This window comes from Neocloeon triangulifer, unplaced genomic scaffold (genome assembly GCF_031216515.1).
Source record: "Neocloeon triangulifer isolate White Clay Creek 2 clone unplaced genomic scaffold, ASM3121651v1 ptg000009l, whole genome shotgun sequence".
Taxonomy (NCBI): domain Eukaryota; kingdom Metazoa; phylum Arthropoda; class Insecta; order Ephemeroptera; family Baetidae; genus Neocloeon; species Neocloeon triangulifer.
The window spans coordinates 1380793-1391806 of record NW_026775551.1 but is presented as its reverse complement, the minus strand read 5'-3'; the positions used below and the strand labels follow the sequence as shown (position 1 = coordinate 1391806).

Below are 11014 nucleotides of genomic sequence, written 5' to 3'. Positions count from 1 at the left end.
GAAATCAAGTATTTTGTTCTACACACTTAGGGCTACATTTTTTTGTATATCACGAAAAAAATCCAAGGTGTGCTTCTTTGCGAAAACTGCGTTTGAAAGTGAAATTTGCTAATTAGTGACCTTGACCTTTGACCTATACAAAAATAATCAACAGCAAAGTTGTTGGGCGTGAAAAGTTACGTCTGGTAGTGAAAAGAGCATTCATATATTCTCATTTTTAGCAAAGATATTCAACATTTTCTGTTTTTGGAAAAATCCGATTTCCCGGAAAAGCGCACCATATTTCAAGCTGAAAATTTAGGAGAAGCTACCTTTCAACAACCCCAACAACATATGTGAAAATCAAAATGGTAACTTTTCACTGCCAATTACACCTCATCCTTTCCCGATTTCACCCATTAGACAAAAAAGAATAAGACTTGGATAAAGAAAAATTCTTGCAAATATTTTAAGGGAATCTCGAATTTTAAGTTAAATTTTGCTAGTGATTATAGATTATAATGTAGTGTTCATTTTATTCTCATTTATTAATTGACTAGAAATCTTTTCAGTTTTTAAACAGTCACAAAGAAGCTTTCAATATTTTGAAAGCATATTGTTTTTTTTCAAGAGGTTTTCACGTGGTTTTACTGAAACAGAGAAAACCTTGGCATTAAAGAATGGAATCCATAATTTTGACTTAGTTAGTCGAAACATGCAAGTCTGGTGATGAGTCCTGGAATTGGCCAAAATCGAGAACCAGGCCTTGATTTTCAGGGTTCAAATTAAGTTTTTGATATTTTTTTTGCGACACAAATAGGTATAATTTTTGCGTCATTGAACAGTAATTTCTTAAATAAAAGTTAAAATTTTGGTATGTATTCCATTCTTTAACGCCAAGTATTTCTCGCACAGTTTCAATAAAACCACGAAAAAACCTCTTAAAAATTAAACCCAGAAACTGCTTTACACTTTTAAACAAAAACTAAAACACTACTCTACACCAATTTGAACAGAAAAACAACAATTTGAAGAAAGCAATTAATTTATCAGCATGAAATTTGACTTCCAAATTAATCTAATTTATTATCAATAAACAGCGTATAGACAATAAAATATAAATTTTGCAATGCAAATTAATTATAAATTGTGCATCTTTTTTAATACGATTTTTTATAAATTATTTTTTGATTTATTAGCAGCGAGATGTTCATAATTAAGTATCTTATTGTGCTCATGTTCGTGTTGTAATTAATTGAAATTCCATGTAATCTCCGGGCATTTATCTCGTCTTTCTTATTAAACATTCCATGCTCGCGAGTGTGTGCATTATTCGTACACACAAAAGCAAAACAATAATTATATTCTTTTGTCGTGCGCGACGCCTGCGTTGGCACGGAGCGAGCAAATGCAAATAAGTCACTGGCAAGGCGAAGAGGCGCCCTGAAGAGTGAAAGGTGCGCTCAATTTAATAATTTCGAGTTCAACTGCTTGCGCGGTACTGTACTGTGAAAACATATTCAAAAGCTGCTCCTTGGGGCAGGCGCGAAGTGTGCCGAGGTCGGTGCCCTCGTCCCGCGCTGCGAGGATTTGACCCAGCTTTGCTTGGTCGGGGGAGTGCTCGAATAATAAGGCTCGTGTGTTTGTGTTCAGAAGCACAAGGCGTCGTTTTATTTTATTGCTATACAAAAAAAAACTATATGGTTCTCTATATTTTATTATCTCCTCTGGATGATCTTAGCATATAAATAAGTTTTCCAGCCGAGACGACGGGCACGTCTCTCGCTTCAAAATGGTAATATATATTTTTCTCATCAGCTTGTTTACAGGCTACAACAATATAATATAGCATCAAATTTGTGTGGATGTAAAAATACTGTACATTTACTTATTTTTTCTCAATCGATATTTAAATGGATAGAGCACGCGTTCGGTGAGGAGAGTGCGAAAGAAATTTCGCTTACGAAAATATTGGTCGCTGCGAGAGGCTGCTTGGAAAGTTGTCTCGGGAAGGCCCTAGGCCGGGGAAAACCGCCGCGTTGAGAAACATCTTCACTCAACGCACGTAAATCGAAAGTAGAGCTTCCAGTTTGGCAAACGGATTTGAGCGGATTGTATTTAAAACAAAATTATTTTCGGCAGCCTCCGGCAGCGCTTACAATAACATCCAAATACCAAGAAAAAAAAAGGAAAATTGCTTTGCACGTCGTTTATTTATTCATTGGCACTTGAATATTCTATAAAAAATCACAATGTGTCATAATCCAATACAAAACGTGTACAAATTGACCAATTATTTTTTTTATTTGCTTTGTGCATTTATATATGACTCGGTCAAAGTATCTCATTTCGTAAAAATACATTCTAATTTAATTGTATATTAGCCGAGGGCTTTGGCACCTCGGGATTATTGCTCAGATGACTGGTGCTGAAATCGATCACTTCTTGTACTTGGGTTTGTTTCATTACAACTTGGATTCTCATTCACAACTCTGAGAGCAGCGGGGCCGACTATGCAAAAAAAATTATAATAAAAACGACTGGAATTTCCGACTTGCAGTTGAGTGGGATTGGCCGAGGCAGGAGCACACTTTCATAAATTGAGGATAAATTTCATAGAAATATTTCAATAGAGCCAATCAACTGCATTACAAGTCAAAATTATCCAAAACTGTCATTTAGATTTTGTTGAAAATTTACTCAAAATTTTATAGCACCCTTTATACAGTCGTATAGAAAATATTTCCAAAATTTATATAAACAGCCAGTTCACCACATTAGTGGGAAAAATCTATGAAAAAAATATTAATAAATTGGTCGGCCCCTGGACGCTTCACTTAAGACAAAGTTCATGGCCCGTCCGGCTTTAATTTGAAGCTCGGAAGGCGCAGCACTTTTCTTTTGACGCAACTAAGGAATCATTTAGGACGAATACAATAATTGAACTAATTTTATCGAAACTAGCATCGCGTTCACTCTGTCCAAGAGCGTGGAATCAGAAGCTGAGGCTCGTCGTGGCCGTCATGATGGGGCAGCCCGAGTTGACGTGCTCCATGACCTGCTCCTTGAGCTGGCACACGTGCTCCTTGAGCCTGTTGAGCACGACGCTGAGCTCGGTGTTCTCGCCCTTGAGGTTCTTGACCTTGTCCTCGAGCCGCGAGATGCGCTCGAGCTTGCGGCGCCGACACTTGGAGGCGGCGACGCGGTTGCGCTGCCTCTTGCGCTCCAGCTTGATGCGCTCCTGGCTCTCCATGTTGATGGGCGAGACGGGCGGCGACGCGCCGCCGCCCATCGACGGCACCGTCTGCGGCTCGTCCTTGATGCGCACCCCCATCAGGTTGGCCGGCGACATGCTGGCCGCGTAGTGGCTGCCCACGGGCGACGACGCGCCGCTCGACGTGCTCCCGCTGCAGCTCGACGTCACGTACGGGTGGCTCAGGCTGCTGCTGCTCACCATCCTGAAATCAAAAGCACAAATTTAGATTTGATTGCAAAGTTTCTGAAAATTGAAATTCAAGATAACTTTTTAATAAGAATGAATATTAACTTCTCAATCTGTTCCTATCAATATAAATTTTGGATGTCCACTGACCTAATGATTTTATTTTTCTATCTTAACTGATATGAACGTGATTTTCAGAAATTGTATCAATTTTGATCGGGCAAATTTTGAGGACAAAAAATAATTTTTTTAAATTCCCATAAGAAGTTAAATTTTAAAAATATAGTTTTCCCAATAAATAAAATTTTTGTCACTATGTATTTGACATCTAAAAATCAATGCTAATGTAGAGAAAAATTACCATCAGAATTCATCGAGCCGTTCAAAAGTTAATAAGCGTTAAGAGTTATTTTGTAATCTATACTCTTCAAAATTAATTCTTTTACGCTAACTTCATTAGCCTGAAACCCAGGGGTTTCCTTTTCTTTTAATCTCAACAGAAGAAAAACAGGAAATTTACAACAAGATAAATAATGTCGTTTCCAACAGGAAGAAAATGGAGCTTATTTCTAAATAAAAATGAAATTAAGTCTTGAATTAAATTAAAGAATAAAACTTTAAAAATAATAATAAGATAAGTTTAATTAAAGGTTATTTTGGTTAAAAGTTCTAAATTTTTGAAATATAGCCATGACATTTCCAATTATTTATTTATTTACAGATTATTTTAAAATATCTTCATTCGTCTAATAGCAATATTTAATTAATTAACAAAATAAGTGTTAGAATTTATAAAAAATATCCTGTTAAATGCCAAATATTTTCATTAGCAGACTAACAATTAAACTTTTGATTGCATTTCTGTTTTAGTTTCTTCGACTGCGTTTTTTCTAGTTGGTCAATTTAGATTTTTCTGCGCAATTTGGATTTTTGCCTACAACTCGGGCGCCGTTTTAATTAGCGAGCCGCGCTTTTTAGCGCTTTTACGAGGTCAAATGAGTTGGTTGGCCGGCGAGTGCCAAGCAATTTGTGCATTCGCTGGGCACATTCGCAGCTGCCTGTCGTTAGCATGGTGAGTGCGCAATAAAACGCAACTGAAGTGAGCCGCCGTTCGGCCGCGACCAAATAAATTGATTCAAATTGCGCGGCGGCCACGTCGACTTTCTAAAACTCTCCCACGCAGCGCGTTCTTCAAATCGGTGGAAAAATAAATTTCCCTAACGAGCAGAAAATAAAGGTCGGCGAGAAAATCTCTCGGCGTTGGGCAAGCGCGAGAAACAAGTACGGGCGCAAAGTGGTCGTTTCGGTTGCGCAACTCGCGGCCAGCTGCAGTCGAGGCAGCGAAATCTCGAAAGCGGCGCACATGTGTGGCAGCTTGAAAAGCCTTGAAATGGCATTTTTATATTTATTTATTTATATGTACATAAGCGCGGGAGAGTGATGGGGCCTCTTTATGTTCGCTCTTTCCTCCTCGACCAGAGTGTGCGATACTCTCGAGAGAGAGAGAGATGCGAGGCGCAAAAAACACGCAGCGAAAAATAAAAAGAAGTTCGTGTTTGCGCGACTCGAGATCCTTCAGGAAAAATGTCAAGAACGTAGAGAAAAAGTTCAATTTAATACGAAATATTTTACTGACCCCATTTTAAGTTGAACTAGAAAATTGAAAATTATAACAATTGCAAATGTAGAGCGGACGTCCTGAATTCCGTGAATGGTTAGCTCTGGAAAATTTGCAGCGCAGGCAAATAAATCAAATGTTCTAGAAAATTATTCTCACCACCAATAATGGCAAACTTTTCAATCCTAGAATAGGATTGATTAAAATATTTTATTTAAGCTTTTTAAATTTCCAAACACGATCTAAGCTCCAATTCAAGATGAAATGTCGATAATTATTGAAAATGAAAATTTAAAACAAAGCAAATCTCGTTTAAAAGGAATAGATCTTATAAAAATTAATAAATAAAAGCACAACTGACCCCAAAAGATTGATTCAATAACATTATTGTATCTTTTCAATTTCAATCCTAAGGTAGAAATAAAATAAAAAACACTGGCGTTGGAAAAATCAAAATTGGTTCAGCGTGGCGCTGCATTCAGGCGACCAAAGATTTGTAAATTAGGCAACTGAAGCTAATTTTTGTGGAGTTTTTGCAGATCTTTGGATGCCCGAGTAAAGCTGGACCAATTTTGATTTTTCCAACGCCAGTGTTTTTCGTTTTGCATCTATTCTCACATAACCTAGGATTGATATTATCATTTAAAGATATTCATAAGAAAAATATTATTGAATTTCGCAAATAAAGATATGGATTTATAATTTTTTTGCGACTTCCTCCCTCTTGATATTTTTTGGACACTACAAAACCCTAGGTTAGTTGCCTTTTTATTTTTAAATTTTTTTATTGGTAAAGAAGTTCGACCGGTTTCAATTTTTCATTAAATAATCCACCTCATAAAAAATAAATCAAGTGATAGTTTTTTTTTTATCATTTTCCAAAATAATTTATTTATTTGCCTCAAATCAAATTATTCCTTTTTCCAGATGATAAAAACTAGTTAATTTTCTATTTTATAAAAAAATTATTATTTATCAGCAAAATTACTGTGTGAAATTCTTACACTGGTGGAAAAGTCTCGGTCAAATTCTAAGCACTTTGAACTCAAACGGACGTACTTTTGCATTCGCACTTGATCTTTGGACCCCATCAAGTGGTTCCTTTGCCGTGCCGCCGAATTTTTCCCAATGCCCACAGGCGGATTCTTAAGGACGAGCGTTTAGCAAATATTTGCGCTCTTAATCACCCATTTCCTGTAGCAACTCTTCTTCCATTGCTGTACTCTCGGATTTCAAAACAAAAAGAGCCGTTGCGCCAAGAGCTGCAGATAAGTTGCGCTCGTCCTTGCACGTCTCCGTACGTGCGCGAGGAAAAAAATAATAAATTATTTACATGTACGGCCGACTAATTAATCGCCTGATGCGAACGAGAATTGTTTCTTTGTGGCTCTCTAATGAGGAAGAAACCGTGAAGGCGCAAATAATAATAAAAATAATTGCGCGTGCTTGCGAAACGAGCCGTCGATTCCAGGAAAGGCCTCGCCTCGCGAGAAAATACAATGAAAAAAAAAAGATGGGAGTGTCCGACGACCTCCTACACGGAGACCAAACTGCAGTGTACTTTATAAAGTACACTCGACATGCCGACAACAAGTGCAAACAGACGCGCCGGAGATAATTATTGCGGGCGGCACAAAGATAAAGCTGCTCGATACTTCCTTATCTGCTTTCGTAATCGACAAAATAATGCACTTGGTTACGAATATACTTGATCCAGAAAGTTCATTTTATATTATTTTACCCTCATGGCAACTAAAAACACAAATATAATTTTTCACAAAGATATCTTTAATCTGAAAAACCAAACGAAAAATAATTTCTCTCAACCACCGCAAAAAAACGCTCAAATTTTGTTAACAAAAGAAATTGAATTCGATTGTAAATTGTTTTACGTTTAAATAAAAAAGCAAATAATTCGAAAAAAGGCTTTTTTGTAATAATTTCGCTGCTCATGAATTATGGCGTAAACAATAAACAACTCACAAAACCTATCGAGGGAAAGCAAAAATTCAAATCACCACAAATCAACCCTTCATCGTGAAATTCTACCATTAAAATGATATATTTGTTTTTAAAATTAAGCATAGGCTTTTATTTATTAGTTTAAAATTTATTTACAGCATAAAGATTATTTCTACTAAATTAATTTCGTAATTTGGTTTTTATTTAGAGTTTAAAAGGGCAAACGGAAATTTCTTTCCGCTTTGTTCGGTCGACCACTTCTGCGGGATGCGGGTGTAGGGGTTTGGCGCGTGATTCCTCAGACCAATAATTCTTGATTACGTCAAAATGACCGAGATTGGTTGCTTACGTTAATAAAAAGTGCAAAGTGGTTAACTTTTGCGTGCGAGGAACAGAATTTTTGAGGAAAAAATGCGGATGCAAATTGGTTTTGGCGCCTCTTTCATTCCAGCTTGTTTTCTAGCATTTATAATAATATTGTGACGAAAATTAATAGCAGAGTATTTAAGTAATTGTGACCCGAAATGTAATATTTTTTTTAATTAATTCAATAATATTTGTTTGAAATGAAACAAATCGAATCAAATGAAAAAATTTAATTTTAAAAACGCAATAATATCTAAGCTTATTATTGCCTTAATATTGATTAATGAAAATATTCAAAATTTTAATTACATATTTAATATAAAAAAATCATTTAGGTATTAATTAGGGCGATGGAAATCCCAGGTCAACTTAATTGGATCGACCTCTAAATTATATTTTAACATAAACATTTTCCTAAACATAGAAAGCCTAATTAATTTAATATTCAATAATTATTACTGAATTTTAAATTACTATGAATAAACAAAGCTTTAAGCTTATTAATGGCAATTACGTTTTAAATAAAACGATTAAAAAACCTCCAAAATTGAAGGTATGAATAAATTAATTAATCGAAAATAAATTTTTTCACACAGGGTAGAAAAAACCCTGTGCGATCTGCCTGGTGAAGGCGTTGATGAGCGCGAGGACGAGAAAGAAAACTGCCCAGACGCAGCATTTGACGAGCTGGAAGAGGCAGCACCGCCAAAAGCACTCGGGACACCAGCGGTCGTGCTGGTCGAGCAAAAAGGTACGCAAAGATACTGACCCTTGCAGGAGGTGGTTGGGCGGCGAGGTGTTGTTGTTGTGTTGCTGCTGCTGCTGTTGCTGCAGGGGCGGCTGCGACTCGAGGGTGGTGTAGGTGACGGGGGTGTCGGGCGCCTGCGGCCCGTCCATCTGGCTGGACGAGTCGCTGTGGTGCAGCTCGTTGAGGGCGTCGACGAAGCCGCGCGCGTACAGCTCCTGTTCCTCGGTCACGGAACGCGGGAACAGCAGCGACGGCGTGGGCGTGGTCAGCGAGCCGTTCTGGTTCTGCATGATGATCCGTTCCAGCTCCGGAGAGGCCAACTTGAGCATGTGCAGGTCGGGCGACGACAACACCGGTTGTTGGCCCAGCTTGCTCTTCTTGAAGGCCGGCGCCCTGTTCAGGTCGAGGGTCAGGGTGCGCTTGAGCCGGTTGACCTGCTGCTGCTGCTGCTGTTCCTGCGGAGGCTGGTACTGCTGGTGTTGCTCCTCGTAGTACGCGGGGTCGACCTTGATCGGGGGGTTGTTGCCCATCGGTGCGGCCATTGTGGCGTCGATCGCTATTGCTATGGTAACTCTGCGCTTGAAAGAAAGGGTTGACGATTCGCGTGCCGAGCGGCGTCGCACACTCACTCGCTGCGGAAACAACTGACTGACTGACGACTGACTGAGCCTCCAGCAACCACCGTGCCTTTATTTCACTGACTCATGCGCTCTATTTTCGGCGCACTGACGTCATTTTCTCGAACGCTCATTGGCTCAAACTTACGACGCGAGTTCTCGGAACTCGTGACGTAGGCACCAGCGGGTCGGGCCTAGGCTGCATCCACCGCAAGAGACGAGCGCCGGCACTAATGGCATTTGCTTCGCGATTTAATTTATTTAAAAAAATTAATTTATCATTAATCTGATTAAATTTTACATTAATAATTCCAATTTTTTTATTGCAGTATTTTCATATCTTTAAAAAGTCACACGATATTTTCTTTTATTTTAAAAAAAAAAAACTAAATTAATTTTTTAGGCATGTTAAATTTGGAATTAAATTTTTTTTTATCAGCTTTATTTAAGAACCTAGAGAATATAATTTTTTTTTATTTTCAAATTTCTAATTAAAATTTGTAACAATGTGGACAAATAAACAACAATAATAATAATGATTTTATCACATTAGATTTTATTTCAGTCTGAGCTCTAAAATATACTCATTTATATTTCACTAATATTTATAAAAAATTAAACAATATAATTATAATTTTTTAATTGCACTTGCAGTTATGTTATTCCGCAAAAATTTTCTAACGTTTCCAGCTAACAACTAAATAAGATGCAAACGAATTAAAAAAATTGTAACTGCATCGAAGAATTTATTTTTATTACATATTTGTTGAAAGATTGAGCACGTTTATGTTAATAAATTTTTTTAAGTATTGTCGGAGGCGATCAAGAGTCGATTACTGAGAAAGCCCACTTTGCTCCTTTGCTGCAGCGTGGCCGCGAGCCAGCTTCTCGCGATCGAGTTCGCAGAAAGCCTCTCTAGATTACCGGGAATCACGTAAGCCAAAGAGCGAGGCGGGCGCCGCTGAGAAACAGGATTGGGCGCTCCAGGTTTTATGAATGGGTCGGCAGCGGTGACTCACGCTCGAGATCGTTGCATAAAGAGTAGTAAAATAGTATTTTGGCTGCGTTTCGCTTGGTGACGTGTTCTGACGTAAACATTTTTAATACGCCGGTGACCGGACACCAGGATGTTGATTTTCGAAAGTTGAATTCGTCTTTTCGGCAATTAACATAAACACCAAATTTAATATCAGCTTGGCTTATAAGGACAAAAATTATATTAGTTTCTTACTTCACAAAACTAATGAAATAACACATTCTAAAATATTTATTTCTTGCAACATTATACATTTTTATTGATTTTAATTAACAACTTAATAATATTTAATTTGTTGTTTCTACCCACCTATAACAAATTTTTTTTTGCTGAATCGCGTTTTTTTTATAATGTAGGAATATGTATTTTATTCCAAATTTTTCGACGTGCCATTTATCTGCGTCCACACCGTGAAACTCATCAAAAAACACTGACCAGGAAGACGTTTCGCCAATGCAATGAGCGGCGGTGAGAACGAAGAAGCTCGAGATCAAAGTACCACCGCACGTGCTTGTGAAATAAACGGGTTTGCCGTTTTCCAAGACTTTATCCCAAATCTGCAGACGAACTACCCAAGGGTGGGAATGTTTTGTGGCCGTGGTGCCGCCGACGATGCGCTTGGCGTAATTCGAATAATTCCCCTTGCTGCTGGTTTTGTCCAAAGGACCCACGCCGCACTTTTGCTATTGTCAATTTTTGTGCGAATTTGTTGCATATTATAAATCAGAGAGACTCACCTGATATTTTCCTGGCGAGGTTGAAAAAATTGCTAGTAAGATAAACAATACAATAAAGAAACAAAAATAATAATAACAATAAGAAAATTGCATTGCCGATCAGACGCATCTTGGCCTCTCCGAGAGCGCCAAGGAAGTAAAGTCACATTTCTTCTGAATTTCAAGCTTCTTATCGCAATTTTGATATAATTTCATTCCTGCAGATTAAAATCTCAAGGTTTTTTTTGTAAATTCCCAGATTTTTCCGCAGCAATTTTCAATAATTTACTTCCTGCTGTTTTTTCACTTTTCTTCTGTGGTAATTTTGCTTTTTCTTTGTTTTGAAGTGAAATTTTTGATAGCGTTTTTTTTATTCAAGATTTCATTAAAAAGTATTATATTTTTTTTTCAAAAATTTTAAATTTTGCAGCTAAATTTATAAAATATATTTGTATTCCTTTTTGACACTCTTCTATAATCTAAAAAATAAGAGATATATTGAATGGAAAGCACTACTTATAAATACAAAC

General features: G+C 37.4%; 1 protein-coding gene across 1 annotated transcript; it reads right to left on the bottom strand.

Annotated features, from left to right (window-relative positions):
- Nucleotides 1-1625: 1625 nt before the first annotated feature.
- On the bottom strand, nt 1626-8788 carry LOC132195300 (transcription factor Jun). The gene is made up of 2 exons (XM_059617212.1): nt 8137-8788; nt 1626-3437 (listed from the first exon to the last, which is right to left on the bottom strand). The coding sequence occupies exons 1-2, from the start codon at nt 8655-8657 to the stop codon at nt 2975-2977; spliced, it is 984 nt and encodes a 327-aa protein (XP_059473195.1). The 5' UTR covers nt 8658-8788; the 3' UTR covers nt 1626-2974.
- Between the last annotated feature and the right edge of the window lie 2226 nt (nt 8789-11014).